The sequence below is a fragment of the Nanorana parkeri genome, unplaced genomic scaffold (assembly GCF_000935625.1).
Source record: "Nanorana parkeri isolate BGI_ZX_2015 unplaced genomic scaffold, ASM93562v1 scaffold1, whole genome shotgun sequence".
NCBI lineage: Eukaryota > Metazoa > Chordata > Amphibia > Anura > Dicroglossidae > Nanorana > Nanorana parkeri.
Window position 1 is genome coordinate 2,093,798 of NW_017306269.1, and position 18,809 is coordinate 2,112,606.

The 18,809-nt window shown below is 42.6% G+C and overlaps 1 protein-coding gene across 1 annotated transcript in view; it reads right to left on the minus strand.

The window, feature by feature from the left end:
- Nucleotides 1-3,177: 3,177 nt before the first annotated feature.
- PROX1 (prospero homeobox 1) overlaps nucleotides 3,178-18,809 on the minus strand; it is a 79,635-nt gene continuing 64,003 nt past the window's right edge. Inside the window, exon 5 of the mRNA XM_018552621.1 lies at nucleotides 3,178-3,846. Within this exon, the coding sequence (XP_018408123.1) occupies nucleotides 3,661-3,846 (186 nt within the window). The 3' untranslated portion in view covers nucleotides 3,178-3,660. The remainder of the gene's footprint in view (nucleotides 3,847-18,809) is intronic.

Below are 18,809 nucleotides of genomic sequence, written 5' to 3' on the forward strand. Positions count from 1 at the left end.
TTACTGAAACATCTTCAGTACAATGGTATATTTGTACGAAGATCTTGCAAAAGTAGATAGGGACGTTAATAATTACATGAGAGTCCAAGGCATTTTAGGACGAGACTACATAAGTGCCAGTGACATGGTCACTGTGAAGGACAGGCCGGGCTACAGGTATGTACTTTAAACTTTCATGTTGAAAGGCAGGAAAAAAAAACAACAGTCCTCCGCTTCCTTATTCCTGTCATAAATGTTCCCATTTCTAAAATCATTTTTGCCATTTTCATACGGTTTTGTTTGCCATCGTACTATAGCGTCCACATCAGTCTGGAGCCCACTACAGGCTTATTGAGTAGGTACAGTGCAGGTAACCCGCAGCAACTAATATAGAGATTTCATTTGGTCAGACCATTACAATATGAATTCTGATTGGCTGCTGAGGGTTATTGCACTTTCTCAAATTAAGTTGCCATTTGCCTTATTTAATAAGACAAATTCCATAATCAATAAAGGCCTACAAAGCTTTAAAGCCATACTAACAGAACATCCTAATAGATAAATAATGCTGGTAGCAATGCCCATTTTAGGGTCAGGGGGCTGGCGTTACTGGTTGCCAGGAGCTAGGCGGGACAGAGCCAGAGTGTCCCGCTCAGCTCCTGGCATCCAGTGATGTCAGTGAGCTGGGGGGTACGTCAGCCAGAGCGTCACAGGTACACCTGCCGCCCCTCCCCATGTGACCCAATGAGAAGTGACCTGAGGCAGCCAGCTCAGGCTGCCTCATTATAGCTTGTACCTACTGTGGGTCTACAGTATATCAGGATAGCAAGATCTGCCTCAGCACCACTGTAGCTTGTAGGGGACACACCTTTTCTTTCAACCCACCCAACAGAGTTTAGAAGTTTCAGAGACTGGCCCAAGGCTTGCTGGGATTTTTCACTTGGCACCAGGTATGAACAAGGTTCTAAAAAGTACTTGTAACTGACCCCTTAAACCATACAATAATGTCTTCATAACAATAAAGAGTTAAACTGGGCACCTCATATACAGACATCGGCAGCGGTCATGCCAAAACAGCTCATCAATTTATCCAAGAACCAACAACATCAGCTAAAGCCACAAAATAGGCCCCTTCTGTGGCAGGCCACAAGCAAACTCTTTGATGCTACAACTGATTCTGGATATTACAAAGTGAAGTAAAGGTAATTCAGCTCAGTAGCACACTCAGTAGTAAATGACATGAAACGCTGTACAGTAAATGCAAACTATGTAGTGTTACCAAGGCAGCCAATCACAGATCAGCTATTAGGAAATTAAAGTAGTAGCATAAAATGGACTCCAATCAGTTAGCACAACATTTTCATGCATCATTTTTACACAATGCAGCCTACTGACTATCAGGAAAAAATACCTATATCATTAGTCCACATTTACTGGCCATGAGTGGCGAACCTCTACAGTGCAGATCAATTCAAAGCCCTTTAAACTCACTCCAACCTGTATCAGAAGGCCAATCACTTTCAATCAATGTTTTATTTTGGTCTAGTGGGTTTATTTACCATAAATGAGTAACATCGAGCAGTAAGGGCAATCCATAGCGATCAATCGGAAATCAACTTTCAGCAGTTTAAGTCGGGTATACACGGGTCTATTTGTTTTTCCTTCAACCCGCGAACTGAACGAAAAAAAATAGAACAGATTCCTCCATCAATGCTTATGAGCGTCGTTAATCGAATCCCCTGCTGTTTGCATTGTATTCTGACAGCGGCCGCCAGCTGATTGGCTGCAAACTCCATTCGGCCGAGAATTTTCCAACTTGCTCCTTCAAACAAATGATCAAGGGATGCCGGGCGGAAGGGGACCGACAGCTGTGCACTGCGCAAATATTGGCCGGTTCAAGAACCAGCTGCAATTCATACCATGTATACCCTACTTTACAATGGGCAGTAAAGTGAAAACTGATTTCTGATTGGTCGCTCTTGTTTAAATATTTTTTGTTTTATTATAACCCATAATTAATTCTATTAGGGATAGCAGCAAAATATCAGGTTCTATGACTTCCAGTGTTGACAAAAGTTCACTACAACTCTATTCACAGTGGTCCAACCCCTCCAAGCACTGAAAGGGTTCATTAGTGTTTTTGTGCAGTTACAGTCCCTGTGCCTCTAACAAGCATTATTTCAATGAGGCGGAATTAAGTTTCCAGTCATTTATGGCACACACCGGACCACATGTATGGAAAAAAAAACAAAAAAACAGCGTGTCGTGTATAACAACCAGTTTCAGGTTAACAAATGACAAAAAATAAAATCCAGTTGCTATGAGCAACACAATTTTGCTACATGAGGTCCGGCATTTTTTAGAGAAATTCATAAACAGTGCACATTGTGTCATTTCTATGGTGAACGCATCACCTGAAATGACAATTAAAATTACATTTATGAATTGAAAAAAATGTTGGATTTTTCCAGTCTTCAGCATGTAAGCTGAGGGTATACACTCAAAATAAACACTAAAACTGCATAATGTGATTTGACTAGTGCACCAAAATCAGCAAGTTCCCGTTGCCTGTGTAGGCAGGTAACACGTAATGGTGGCACCGTGCCCTCAGCGTACAAGATGGCTGCTTGTCTGCTAGCACAGTATCAGAAAAAAATCTGAAAAAATATTAAAAATGTTTTATGTGCTAAATATATATATATATATATATATATATATATATATATAAAATAACAAATAAAAATTAACCAAAATGGTAACCTTTAGGAACCAGAAAAATCATGGTATCAATGTGACTGGATGCTAAAGCTGACCATACACCAGTAGAATTTCATTTGAAAAAAAAGTAATTTTGTTTTTTTTTAAGTAGTTGTCGGGGTCAAATCGACAATCATTTCTAACAGCAGTGAGGATAAAAACTAAATAAGCAGGATGGAATTTTTTTTTTTTTTTTAAAAAAAAACTAATGAAGTTCCAAAAGTGAAACAGTTTGAGAAATTCCAGCCATTTCCAAAATTGAACTACAGGTATTCGTCAAGTCTCTTTAGGCTATATCAAATGTTCTGACGTGTATGGCCAGCCTAAGAGTTACCGCAAATCATCTCCTTATGACCTAAAATGGGGCTGTGATGTAACAGTTCACTGGGAACTTCTGACATCATAGATTTGAGGCATCGAATGATAGATACCTCCAAAAAATGGCCTCCACAGTGTGTGAATGACAGGTACACTTTAACATGACCTTCCCCATAAACTTGCCATACTAGCTGTTTTTTTTTTCCCTGCAAAAAAAAAGAAGTAAAAGCAGATCTGAAAACCACAGACGGACAATAATAATAGCTCATACATATAATAATCTTCCATGTATCGGGTTAAAATGCCCTAAAATGCTATTTACATGTCAATCTCATCTCTCCATACTCTATTTAACAGGGAGCTCGATAAATCGTTTAGTGAAGGGGGGTGACATATAACAGCTAGCCCCATGCTTATAATTAATAAAGAATATAAATAAAATGTAATACATAGTTTATATGTCAGGGGGTATTATAGATGCACAGCTTAAACCACTCACACACACTCTGAAATAGAGGAGGGGCTCTCAAGGAAAAAGAGAAGGGTGGGGGGTACAAAGTCACTTTTGTACATTCAAAACCAGCCGTGGAATTTTCTCTTTTCTGTTTATTCGTGGAGAAGCTCCTGGAGGCAGTTTGGGGAGCGAAATATGTCAGGGACCTCGCTGTCCAGTTTGCAGATGACCTTGTAGATGGCCTTCTTCCAGGAAGGATCAACGTCTTTGCCTGCGATAATGGCATTGAAAAACTCTCGTAACGTGATCTGAGCCACTTCCAGGAATCTCTCCGGAACCTGCTGAAACAAGGAGACAATGGTATTAATAAAGTTTATAGTTTCAAGTCCCTGGTTCTTCAAAGAGGGGGGGATTGAGAGCGATCTTCCTAGCAAGGAGAAGGCTTAGCAGACACCTGCACATTCTAATTATGGCAGACGCATCCATTGTCATCTGCGTTTTAAGGGAGGCTATTTATAGGCAGATTTTAATGACAAATGGCCGTCTTTGTAAAAGAATAGGGAACGAACTTAAGCTGGTGAAGGCTAGAGATCTTGGCAAGAATGTTCCTGTCATTGTCTATGGCCTGTCTGTTAAGGCCTTGCACAAAATGGCTGCCTGAGGTCATTTGTGTTCCTTCCAAAATGCACAGGGGGTTTCTAAAGGCAGCATTTGTGTGTTTTGTTTTTACTGAGGGAGGCAAATGATGACAGATTGGCATGAAGGTTTGCAATCCCTCGTCTTGCAATACATGCTTATTTTTATAATATTTTGTGTAGCACAAAAGTGGCCATCCAAGGTCATTTGTATTGGGCTAAAAATTGCATTCAATGCTGAAAATAGGGCCACAGAATAATGAAGTGACCCCATGATGTGATTGTCACCAACCCACACACACTCTGAAGAATCTGTGGGCTCTCTTCTTTTCTCTTTCAGGGTAAAGTCTGTTGGATGTTGCTGGGAGGAGGTGGAAAGGGGACAGCTGATCACCAGAATGGTGAGCAACATATTGGGGGGAAAATGGTCAACCGATAATGAAGAACTCTTACCATTACACAAAGCTATCAGTAAGGGATTCTAGCAATTTTACTTACAACAGCAAGAGCTCTCCCTCAAACCAATATATGAGCTTATATACCTAAGAGGGACTAAATGTTGGTTACACTGTATATTCTCATGCAAGCTGCTGGACCATTGAGTTGGCTATATTTTGGTAGTTCATTTATTATGTTTGGTTTCAGCCTGAGCACTGCAGGCCTCCTTTAACAGAAGTACCATAATCCAGCACCTGGTCTTGCCTAATGACCATGCCGGGTATCTGGCGAGAGTGGCACGCATTCAAAAGGACAGGAGTCCCGCCAGCAGACCCCCACACACACACACACATGCAGCACTCCTTCTCTGTGGACATGAGCTCAGAGGATATACTATAGACATCGAATGAGTACAGCCAGGTTGCTGATGTGGCTTATACAAATAAAATAAGTGATTTTGGCAACATTTAGCAAAAGTGAAAACTCAATTTCACTCATATCTATTGGCAAAATGAGAATAAGACGCAGAGAGGTTTTATGCAAGGAATTCAGCACGGTAGAAGCAGACTTTAGTATTGAGCAACTTATGACTGGCCATTATATATGAATATTTAACATTCAAACTGGCTTACAGCTAATGTTCCATACAGGTCTGTGGGACTCCTTAAACAAGTGGCTATAAAGTGACAGACTCTGGAGGGCAACTGTGGTCAGAGAAATGTGCCGCGTTCTGCCACCTCAGCTACATTTTGCAACTTGGTATAAAAACTTTGGGCAGTTAATGAGGAGGAGGGTGTTCAGAGACTTGTCCATTTTGTCCAGATTGCTCAGGCAGTATGAAGTTTGTATAGCTGAGCCAAAGCTTTTCCAGGACTGAACAAGTCCCAGCCATGGCTGAGTTTCAGATATATGCCAGGTCTAATGAATGGCCTGTGTATGGGGCCCTGTACACACGCTATATAAAGTTTCCTTTCATGTTCTTGCTGAGTTCTTCTGCCCCTTTCCATTTTTTTTAAGTTTACATGCGCTGTAAAGGTGTTTGATCCGCAGTTTCACCCTTCTCCTTGCTTCCTACAATTTAACATGGAGGCTGCTTGGTCAATATACATTGCTATCACCACAATGCTTCATTTCACAGGGCAGCAAATTTAACTTGGTGTGTTGTGTTTAAAAAGGCAGTGCTGGTTGCTGAACGCACCCATGAAAGTAAATAGGGCTATAACAAAGCTTAACAGGGTTACAACACTGTTTGATGTGCAGCACAGAGTACAAAGCAGCGTTGTCACCCTGTGGACAAGGTAGTCTTCAGCTGGCCATACGCTGTTAGAATTAAGTCTAATTCTTGCAAAATCTGCCAAAAATTCTAACTGTGGCTGACCGTGCCCGCACCACACAGCTCAACGAACTTTGATTGAAGAAAAATTGTTGGCTGAACAGTGACTGCAGCCAAACAACTGCGTTAAATGTTTGAGGATACCAGCTGGCAGAATACAATAGCCAGCAGGGGAGATTCCTCCATCCGCGCTGTTTAGCATGGATAGGGGAATCGAGCAGGCTGAACAAAAAAAGAAAAATGTGTATGGCTAGATTTAGATGGAATTTAAGTAATCAGCAATCTTATTAAAACCTAATTCCATTTTTAAAGGAGAAGTATTGGAAGAGTATAATGTACCTTCCCAACACTTAGAGCCGGTGTGTGTCACTGCAGCTGTAAAATGTCCATTCTATAGATCGAGAACTGAGTGATCACGAACTGCTGATCGCTCAGCTCACGGCTTCCCCCTGCGGAGAGCGGTGACTGTCAGTCAGTCTCTCTGTCCTTCCAGCACTCATTGGAGGGACAGGCAGGGGATGGGGTGGGCACAGCTGACCCTGGCTCTAGAGAAGCAAAGCCAGCTGTCAATCAGGTAGCGGGGTGTGTCCCGACAGTATTGTCAGGGCCTTTCCCGGCTGCAGCGCGGCTCTGCACTCTCAGCAAATAGGGGGCAGTAGCCCGCCAGATGCTGACTTTGGGTCACAGGAGGACATTAGTAAATATACTCCTTTGGTTTGGCTTTAGTTCTCTTTTAAGCAGTTACAGCAGCAGTTTTGGAAATAAAGGTTTAAAGCACATGAATAAAACCTGATTGACGCAAGCGCCTTTGTCAGTGTAATGGTTGGTGCCAACCCCTGTAACTGTCACTTTCGCTGGACAGCTTGCGTATAAAGATGGAGAAGAATATAAATAAACGCATGTGACATTAAAATAGGAATTTGTATTCTGAATAATTCAATTGCAGATCTTAACCCCATACAATATTTCTGCTACAGTGGCCCTTTAAATCTTTCCTGTTGCATTTAGCATTGTTGTAGTCATGCAGCGCAAGATTCCCCTCTTTCCTCCTCCTCCTTCCCCATTGCCTTACCTTCAAGGCTGATTTGTTTTATTAAACTGACTGTCCCCAGCATCTGCAGTCCATAATAAAAGCCTGACATAGCAGCCTGGCTGCCTTCTGTGTCCTGCAGATACTCATCATAAGTGTCAGGACATACCAAGGTTAGCGGTCACTGAAACGCGTGCGCTGCCCCAGTCTTGCCAAGCGCTCTTGGCAGCTGAATGAATGTCACAAAGAATAGACAGGGAATTACAAAAGGTTAAACGGAAGGCGGCCTCTCCTGTTTTCCAAAGAAGCACCAGCGCTTTTTTGAACACTTGTAAAACGAACGCCAACTCGTTTGCACTCCGCTACCCACACTTTGGTACGATCGAATAACGTGGGCATTGTTTGGAGTGGACTGGGTATTATCTCTTAGATCGACAAGCCTCATGCCTCGCCATGGACGCATTGCCTCCTCACCGGCCGAGGAGGACCCAGAAGCAGGATTTTAACCCTTCAGTGGTGTTTTATTCAATCATATTCAGCTGCACTTTTCATGTTTAATCATCATCGTTATTATTATTATACAGGATTTATATAGTGCCGACAGTTTGCCCAGCGCTTTACAATAGGAAGACATTACAGTTACAATACAAATCAAGACACGATGCTAAGTCCCTCCCTAGAAGAGCCTACCATCTAATAGCCCAACCACAGTCATACAAAGACACCATACTGTGCCGCATCTCATTAAAGTTGACCTTTCAGTCTGCATGAATAAACTCTTGACATGTTACAATATACTGTATCAGCAGTATTGTTATTCTATTTATAGCTTTTCATCATCATATCATCCTTTATCAAAGCAGTCCTTGAGCTCTAATCCAATGACTTTGTTTAGGCTGAAAAAATGTCAGTCTGCTGCATGCAGGAGGAAGAATTTCTTCAGTCTCCTCTCCCCCAGTGATCACTCAACGGGGGGCTAATGTGTGCCAGAAATTTTTGAACACAGCTGAAAATTGCACAGGCTTTAGGATTAACATGATTGTGGCATTTAAAGGCGGCATCTGAGTCCAGGAAGTAGAGGCTGACCCCAGATGATGCCTGATTATAGATGCCACAGTACTTCTAAAGAGAAAGGCATTGCCCGGGGAAGTATTATGATCTGTATAAGAGGTAATAAATACCTCTAATTGATACACTTTTACTGCCTCCATTACAGATTTAAAAAATCTGTAATTCCTTATTAGGGATAGCAGGTGGGGGCCGTACAAGTCTTTCTTTTAGCTCTTTGTAGCCAGCATGTTGCAGCTAGATACATAAATAAGTTTTTATATAAAATAAATAAATACGCTTTTATCTTATTGCAATGGTTTATATGTGAGTTACGAACAGGGGCGTCCCGAGGCAGGGTGTCACCTGGAGCAGGTACCGGGTGACACCCCACAGTGACGCCATTGCGCACACACAACGTCACGCGCTATTACATGCCGGCGGCCATCTTGGTGATGGACGTCGGCAGAGAGAGGAGGGTACATTCATCCAGTGAGATAAGGTATGCAGCCGGGTCCCCTCCTCTCTCGAGCAACTGTCGGGCACTGAGTCTATGACTGAGTGTCCGACTTTTCAGAGACTGTGAGTCATTTTGTTGTCACCCCTCCAATTGTGTCACTTGGGTGCGAGCCGCACCCCCGGCACCGGGCTAGTGACGCCACTTGTTACAAACCAGAAACAAGCATGCAGCCGGTGAAGTAAGACCTCCTGTACTACAAACATGTCAGCGACATATCACAAAGTAATTTAGCCAGGACTAGAATGGCAGCTCAGGACCATGATGCAAGTCAGCAAGGCAGCAAACATATGCCTATCCCCAAAGGTACCCTTTAATGCAGGGGTGGGCAAGACTATGACAGCCACAGGCATGACTCCCAGAGGCAAATGCATGATGGGATTCGAGATTTCACTACAACTGGAGGGCTGGATTTTGCCCACTCCTGCTTTAAAGTGTAACTCCCCTTTATTGAGAAAATAAAGCAGTCCTTTGGACATGAGCAAACTTCATTGCACAGTGACACCTTCTTATACTGCAACAGACAGATTCCGCTCACTTCCTTTCTTCCTGCTATAGTCAGCTTTGTAGTTAAGTTTGCCATTCAACATACACAATCTAACAGATTCCTACATCCACGTTAAACTGAATGGATGGACGGGTCTTAAGCTGTGGCTATTGCATTCAGACAGCAGGCGCCTGCCGCTGATAGAATACATGAACAGTGACTGTGGCTGAATAGCTACAGTCACTGTAGAGCTGAAGTGAATTGACTCCTTTGACTAATTCAGTGATCAAATTTGGTCAAGTCGACATGGCCACCCATTTTAAGAATTTCACCTGATTCCTAAGAATCAGAACAAATTCTAACAGCGAAGCACAGCTTTAGGAACAAAACTGCTGGGTTCGGCGAAGGGAGCCAATGAACAGGAAATTACACTTTCTGGGGCAGTTCTGTGCACCAACTGTGATGACAATGGCCCCATAACAGGGAGATGGCCACCGATTGGATTAGAAAGATAATTTTTAAATTTGTATTATTAAATATAAATATATACCCCTTTAAATAGATGGACAGGACATTGGGCTGGACTATCTGGTGAGGCATCCAGAGGCTGTTAGCCGGAAACTGCGAGTTATTGGTCTCTTTACTATAAAAGGGCAATACAGTGCTGACAGTAAGGAGAAGACAATGTCAAGGAGAAAAGGGTATTGGTATTTTGGATACTCTTGACTGCTCGGCTTGGAGAGAGAGTTATTCTTGTCACAAATCCTTTTGTCTGCATCTGCTGACTGCTTGCCTGTAGCCAGCAGCATACTTTAACTGTTTTGTCACCTCCTAACATCACATGGATCAGCTGTCGCTCTTTTGTTCCGGGTATTGTAGAACTAATCCACTGAGGCCATTCTCTTGTGCAGTAAATAAAACACAAACTGCTTCTCAGACGATTCTCCATGAATATTTCAGATGGGGTTTTTATAGCCCTGATTCACCCAAAAAAAGAGAGAAGTACTTTGCTATCGTCTCGGACAGTTTAAAGCCCGGGGGAGAGTCGGCCGTCTGGGGCCACTGCAGCCTCTTTCGCAATTAATTATAAAATGTTAATTTCTTTCGTTTATATATTTTTTTAAACTTTATTTTTGTAGATCGCAGGTCGTCTGTGTGAGATCACCCACAGCGCTTATGCTGCTTACAACTTAATTGAAGCCCCATTCACACCTACTGTAAGTGTTTTGTTGCTCAAAGCTAAGCACGACAAAACGCTCAAGACAAGGAATCACAGTTATTTCTATGGCCCATATTCACACCTGAGTGTTTTGTGATGCATTTTGTTGCGCCTACTGTGCCTGATGAAGGGACCCTAAGTGGCCCTGAAACATTGCCTGCTGTTTGACAAGGTGTTCACGGCAATAAAGACACATGATTTTGGTATGCTGGTGACATACTGCAGTTTTGTTTGGACTCTGCGACACAATCCGCAGTCACTTCAGCATCCACTTATAAGGGGCATACCGGTAAGGAGTGCAGTGGGATTCCTACAGAATTTGTTACATGTTTCGTCGCACAAAATTTCCCATTGAAGTCTATGGATCCAAAACGCTGTAATCTGCCCAAAAGTAGCTCATGTACTTTTTTCCAGCGACAGGAGTTTTTCCGCTTGCGACAAAACACTCAGGTGTGAACAGTGGCCATAGAAATGAATAGAATTGCTTGTCTTGGGCGTTTTGTCATCCTTAGCTTTGAGCAACAAAACACATAGGTGTGAACGGGAACTCAAAGAGTCTTTGTTGGTTTTGTTGGGTTGGATAAAATAGAAGAATTCAAAATATAAGAATAATGGAACATCTGCCCTGACGGTGTTATTGGAAATGGCGGACATACAGTATATTTGATTTGCTGGAATAATAGTGACTTTGACTTTGATACTTTCTCAGGTACTGACTCACGTTAACCCTCCTCCTTTCACGCAGGAGCTAGTTGCCATATTTTCATATGGCTGTGTGCATAAGCCGCCATACGTCTGTAGGTGAATACTGCCCACTGGGCCGGTAACAAATCTAGTGATTGGACAATGGCTACTTTTATCAGTGGCTATTTAACCTTCCTTTTACTTCCTGTCCTTCAGACACAACAGGAAGTGAGAAGAAATCTCTCCAACATGGGGCAAATCACTTCTTAGACAGTAGCCACTAGAACAAGGTTGCCCACTGGAAAATGTTGCCTACATTCCATTTCTGGTGACTACTTAAAATCTTGGATTTTCACTATACTGTACTTTTTGTTCCAGTGACAATGGTACCAGGGCACATAGAGAGAGTGAATCTCCCCATCAGGAACACAGACAGCTATCTGTAACTAAAAACAAATATGTTGTAAAGCGCTGCGCAAACTGTTGGCGCTATATAAATCCTGTATAATAATAATAATAATGTTTAGACATTATATACACTTTAGGGTTCATTTTTAAAAGTTGCCTGAATTTCCTTTACTTGTCCGGGCCATCTAGGGGTGCTATTGCAGTGCCAATGCCATCGGCCTGGCTATACAACAGGTGGAACTTTTATAAATGAACCCCTTTGAAGTTTTGTCTGCAAAAATAGGGACAACTGGACCTATTGTATTTTTCATGATGATGTTTTGCTGGTCATCCAGCTAGATTTCTCCATTCAGCTTTTTCATTCTGATTTGAGAAAGCTAGTCAGACGACCAGTGAAGTGTCTTCAAGAAAAAAACAGCAAGTCCTGTTGCTTTGATTTATTTTTTGCAGACATACCTGGATGAATGAGAACCTTCACAAACACTTTAAGTTCTGCCCTGATATGCCCTTATTTGCACGATGCCCACTTTGGGGTGAGCCTGTCCCCTTTAGGCTTCAAACATCAGGACGATCCCATTAAAATTGGGACTGTCGGGAGGATGGTTAAGAAAACATCAAATATTTTAAGTTCACTGCAGGTAAAACAACAAACTGTATCACATAGATGTTTGTGAATACTTTGCAGTTCTTTTTTTTTTTTCAGGTTTGATGCCCTTCAGCAGGTTCGTCTACTCTGCACATTAAACTTCGGTTTCCTAAAGAAACCCAAATATCAAAGGTGAAAGGGAAAAATAACCGTATTGCGTTCATTTGATACCTGAGAAAAAGAAGACAAACAGTTCAAGTACTTTACCGAGGATTCATTCACCCTTGTGTGCACATGATTCCTCTGAGCAAACTCTGTTACCTCCTACTGTTTGTCCTGTCAATATTGATGGAGGAGAAATCTATCTCCTGACACATTGGCATATGCTGTCTTCACTTGGACATAACTTGGATCTGGCTGGTCTATTAAACAGGTGAGGGGTCACTTTAAAAATATATTAAAATAGTGAAGATATATTAATATATGAGATCAAACCTAGCCAACAACATTTTATCTTTCCTTTCTTCTGCTGTTCTTCTTCTTCTTATTATTATACAGGATTTATATAGCGCCAACAGCTTGCGCAGCGCTTTACAATATAGGGAAGACATTATAATTACAATACAATTCAAGACAAGATGGTAAGGAGGGTCCTGCCCCTGAGGTCTTACAATCTACCAAGACGTTTTGAAGGAAACAACCGTAACGAGTCAAAATGACAGGTTGATGGCTGAATAAGATATCTACAGATATTATTAAACCTAGAGGTAGATATAGTATTTGTATTTATGGGGATGTGCAGAGTACAGGCACACCTAAAGACTTTCCAGGGATTCTCTCCTTCTCATAGCAATAACACTACAGAATGTCTCACCTCCAATTTGCTTTATGTTTAACTGTGCACCTGGTAGACAGGGAAGAACTGGACTTCAGACATGATTATTTTATGAATTCATGTTGCTGACAATGGTTTGATCAAGCTTGAGGAGCAACATAACAGTTGGAAGTCAACGCATCAGCACAAAAGCTAAATTAACATTCTCAAAAGAAGTGATCAGCAACAGCAGCTTATATTATTCTCTCATGACAGCTGTACTTTAATAAAGAACTCCGGGCAGAGTTACAAAATTAACCCTTGCAGTAGGGCTATCCACACACTACAAGGATTACATCCTCATTTTGGTCTAGGGTCTAAAATAAAAAAGATATACTCACCTGAAACTCGGTTCCCCTTGACTGCTAGACTGGTCCCTGCAGCCCCCTCTTCCCCCGAGCTAAGGCGGTCTAATGACCCGTGACATCATCACAGGGCAGGGAGTAGCCCCACTGCAAGGGTTAATGTTTTAACTGCCCGGAGTTCTACTCTAAGGGGGTAAGTCACTGCGAACATACTGCCCCCAGATATCTTTCAAGGGTAACAGCAGTAAGATCATCATCAGAGTTTTCTGCCTCTGCTCCTCACACCCTGGTATCTGTGGCCATATTATCTGTAATCAGCCATCAGCTAAGAAATGTGATTTATTCCTCAAAGTCTTATTGAACTTTCATCTTAAAATCAGCTAAATGCAATGTGTGGCTGTGTGTTTTCTTTCTAAAGCTACTACATCCAAAGTTTAAAAAAAAGACTGTCCCCGGACAACAGCTTCCTCTGGGAAAGCAGTGATGTCTGCAGAGGTCCAGCCAGCCCCTGCGGAGTCAGACTATATCTATGCAACTAGCAAAGTTCAAGCTCCATGCTGATTGGACATCTCTGGCTGTGACTCAGCAGGGGATGGGTCAACCTCTGCTGAGAGACCACTGCTTCCACATGGTCATTCGCTGCATCAAGCTGGCAGAGGACAGGCTTTTCCACTCTGTGGGTAAGACTTTGCACACCTTTTGTTTTGATACACCTGGAATGCATGTAGCTGATTTTCATGAAACCAAGGGTTCCATTGTGCTATAAGTCAGCACTGCCTGTAGGGTGTGGATCCGGTCTGCGCATCAGGTTTGTCTTTTCTGCCCATGCAAGACCACGTTTTTTTGATAGCCCGCAGAACCACTAATCTCTTGGGACCTGTAGTTCTGCGAGTCGGATGTTACCTATGGCGTCTCATAGAACCCCCCTCCCACTGCCTGGTGTTAGCAAGTAAGTCATCTGCTTTTGGTGACTTTTCTGGCCACTGAGGAAATTGACTTTAAAACAGAAATGTGTATGGATGGTGCATGAGGAGAGAAAGGATTGGACGTCTTACAAGCTTCATACTGGAGTTTAGCTTTAAGAAATATTTTTGCTTTCCTTCTATGGGATCTATGGGACAATACTAACAAAGCCTCCATACACAATTAACGGCTGCTGTCCAAATCCAGTAGCATTCTTTCGGACATTAGTTTAACAAAATCAATACAGCACAAGCTGGATTTCAGCTTCTAGATAAACACTAGCCAGGGAGCCACTTTGTCAAACAGAACTGACTTTTCTCTTCCAGATAAAGTCGGTTTCTACAGGGGTCAGTGTGTTGCAACTAAGGTTTGAAAGCTATGTGGCCTTCACATGTTTTGCTTACACTCACTACAAAGCTGGGCAAACAAACTTCAGAAAGATAAGATGTGTTTTGGGAGGTTTTTTTCCATTTTTTTTGTGAGCAAAAAATCCCTAATTGTGAAATTGAGGCAAGACCTCCAGCATGGAGCCAAGAAACTGATAAAGAATCACACTGGACAATTTTTGTTGGCGCTACAAAACAGTCCTGAAATTAGGACTGTTGATGGTCTTCAGTCTCACTGGAGAGTCCGGCTCCATGACCATCTGTCAGAGGAGTAAATAAAAGAGGCAGAGCCTTCCTCTAGTGTCCGAACAGAGGCCATTTTATATCTTATCATAAAAAATGTTCAGCAGTTCTGTTAATTTTTAGCAAAATGGTGTACAGTCTCTTTTTTTTCCAATGATTTGAATAATTAATTGATCTTGCTAAATAGCAAAGAGAAGAGACACAAAATGCATTTTTAGTTAGGGTGCCCATAGACGACCAAGGGTGTAAATGTTTACACCAATAGGATATTGGAGAAGGAGAAGGTCCATTGAGGAAGAAGCAAGGGTCTGTAGAAGTGAGTTGGGGACACAAGCTGTCAGTGAGACATTACAGAGGGAACAACAATGGACAATCCATCATAAATAAAGTTATGACTTTATATTTAAGGGTATGTTAGCTCAAACAACCCACTTCACTTATTTGCTTCATTTGAGTCTTTTGAATACACCGTAAAAAGTGTTTTTTAATACATCTGTTTGATAAGTACAAATAATACCTATTGGGGCTGCAAGAAGCCTTGGGAGCTGATAACTTCTTGTACCAGTTCTGTCTAATGAAATTATTGAAATAATACCTTTCTGTTTGCTTTACATACCCTATTTTTGATCCAGTGATTCTGTATGCAATGCGCGCAGATCATGGCTGGTGGGAATGGCTGGCAGGGTGCTGTACATTGCTTCCTGAAAGCATCACAGCACTCTGCCTCACAGCGGCAGAACTATCGCTATAGCGACCCAGGCGGCAACTATGGGGCCCGGGGCATAGGGGGGCCCAGCCAGGATGAGGAACAAAGGGGTCCTCCTGATGCCATGCTTGCTGTCTGGGTATGGCATAGCAGGCTGCTGGCTGTCACTGGCAGCTGTGAGGAGGAACGCGGCGCTGTTCCGATCACTTTCAGTGATCGGTACAGCGGTTTGTTCTTCCTCACAACCGCTGCTGGGTCAGTGACAGCCAACAGCTGCGGTGGAGAGGTCTGGAGCCCGGTGGCAGCAGAGGAGGAGGCGGAGCCCGACGGCGGTGGAGGAGGAGTAGACGGTGCCCAACAGCGACCGAGGAGCAGGCGGGGCTCAGCGGTGGAGAAGGCTTACAGCGCATCGGGGCTGACAGGTAAGAGGTGTGCAGGGGTGTGACCATCCCACCTGAGACCCTGCAGAGCACACCATAAAGAGTCTATGATTGGCTCTGCAGGGCCACTCTCAGGTGGACTGTGTGGGATCTCAAGTGGGCTCTGCAAGGGGCGCAACTAGAAATCACAGGACCCCATACAAAATTTTGCCATTGATTTAATAAAAGGGGCGGGCCAGGCACAGTAAGGCTGCAGAAGAACGAGCTAGATGATGCTGGATGCTCTCCAGCCAGGAAACAAAGTGAGCTCTATCTGAGTTGCTGCAACTTCTAATGCACAATGTGAGAAGCTCACAGTGTGCAGTGTGATCAGAGAAAGCAACTTCAGTCCACGGAGAGGAGCTGGTACAACCGTGCAAGACTGAAGGGAAGGCCGGAGTTCAGCTAACTTTTGTGAACCTGCAATTACTATCCAACTACCTATTCTGGTTCAAATCAAAGTTTTTGTAAACCCAATCACTAAAATCTCACGTACACTTTAACATGGAAATATAATTCCAAATGTTTTGTTCAAACTTTAAATCTGCAGCAGTCATTAAAAAAATCACTGGTGATCCTGCCATGAAAATCTTTGTCCAGGCACTTCCTGTTAGGAGTGACATCAGTCTCCCAATTGTGCTCCCATGTTGTCACTCTGTCACATGCACCTCTGGAGATCACTACATCTCAGCCATGGGCAGGCATGGACTACTATGATCCCTGTGAGCAAGCTAATCCATCTACTGCAGCAATACTGGAGCGCATGCATGTAGACAGGAAGTGGCTGAAACAGGGTGGAGGAGACCAGCAGCACTGAGACACAAAGAAGGATAAAACAACAGTAAAAACCGTATTTCATAGAAAAGAAAAACATGACAATTGTTTATGGCACACAGTCCTATAGCCAGTGGCATAACAATAGCCATAGCGGCCCATGCAGATGCTATAGGGCCTGGGGGTGGAAAGGGGCCCCAAAAAGGATTGTAGAAGTTGCTGCTGATACTGACATAATCAAGAAAAACTGAAATCAGATGTACAGGGGGGGGGGGGACGACTATGCAAGAAGCTATCCTGCTACCTGACCTTAATATCATTGACAGTAGGGAGGTTGCTGGGGGACCCCATAAAATTTTGGCTATGGGGCCCCATGATCTGTGGTTATGCCCCTGGGTATAGCAAACTAATTATCATCAATTTATGGCTTAAATCTACAATCATTTTATTCTTTTCTCCACCGAACTGTCTGTAAACTTGAAACCAAAATCTATTTCCTGCAATGCCATAAAAATAGGCTTCAAACAGCCACTAAGCAATAAGATTCCCCAGATAATGAAAACACTTTAGTAACTATGAATGTAAATGTTGGAGTACAACTGGTATAAAATATTACAATGTACCCACGCTATTTTTTATTTTTTTTCTTTGAAGCCGGCAAGGGGTAAGATCCAGGCTAAAGGTCATTTTCGGTCAGTGCGGTCCCACAGGGGTTAAAGAGTCATTTTCTTCTCCCTATGTGACTCGGGAGATACGGGCGAGAGGGAGGCATGCAGACATCTGCTCTTTAGAAATTCAAGGAGATAAAAAAGCACAAGAAATGCAAAGATGACTAAATGAACAAGCAGGCACAAAAGGAGCTCAGATTTGGGCATTTTTGTCTGGCAAGGAGGCAGTCACTAAGGCTAATGAAGCATTGGCGATACGGGACGTATGCCAGCGCAACAAAGAAGATGTACATCAGTGGCGCAGATGAGCCAAAGACCCCCAGAGTAAAATAATGACATAATCACCATCGGTGTCACAGACCAGACTGTACACAAGGTGAAATAGGGGAAAATAAATACGGCTCTTTAGCGTCCCTCATGCATGTACGTCCGGAGGAGAATCACAATTTCTTATTTGTAACAGCTCTAGAAACAACGAGGAGATGCAGAGCTTGGATAATACAAAGCGGAGAGGGCTATTAGACTGCTAACAGGCCCAGGCGTGATTTTAGAACCTGAAGAATCTGCGTTGTCACCAGCAAGAAAATCAGATTCTTTCTTACATGGACTGGGAAAAAATTTCAGCAAGGATCTGACTTCTTTCATCTTATTGGTTGAAAGAAGCAACCCAGATGCTTTTCTATACATTTCTGTTTAATGTACTAAAATAAGAACACAAATGTTAAGTAATTACACACAGATTAAAGTGACATTAAACTCTGGAGTTAAACCCTAAAAATACATTCAAGAACCTTAACTATTAACAAAAATGTATCTTATTTGTGTATCACTCAGCTGTAGATCCTCAAATAATCTCTGAATTGGTGCTGACACTGTCCTTCCTTCTGGAGGGTGGCTACTTTTGTTCCCCATGGTCTCTGTGTGTGTTGTGAAGTAGTCACCGGTCCAAGCTCACTCCCATGATGGACTACAAGCTCAATACAAATTAGTAAACTAAACGTGAGATTGTAGTCCATCACAGGAGTGAGCTTGGAGCGGTGGCTACTTTACATCACACACAGGAACCATGGGGAACAAAAGTAGTCACCCTCCAGAAGGAAGGACAGTGTCAGCACCATCTCAGAGATGATTTGAGGATCTACAACCGAGTGATACACAAATAAGATACATTGTACTTAATAGTTAAGGTACTTGAATACATTTTTGGATTTATCTACTGAGTTTACTGTCACTTTAATGATTATGTCTATCTTTGTGATACAATTAAAAGCTATTAATTTGGTCCTTTTTTCTTGGCTGCTGTATTCTCAGCAGCAGCTTGTACTCCTCAAAAAATCATTTTTAGTTTCCAACTCGCTTTCCTATGAATGCCCATGGCTGGCAGCTGCATTTACTCAGGATAGATCCCAATGGGATGGAAAGGAGAGGTAAACATCCCGCTGTTATGTTTTGTGAAGGAGGGCATCCATAGAAAACTTGTATACATGCTCATTGCTCTTCGGAGGAGGAGCTTGGGGGCTTGGAGCTTGCATTCTACATTTTCTGCTGTTACATTTGAAGACTTCAGCAATGGCATTTA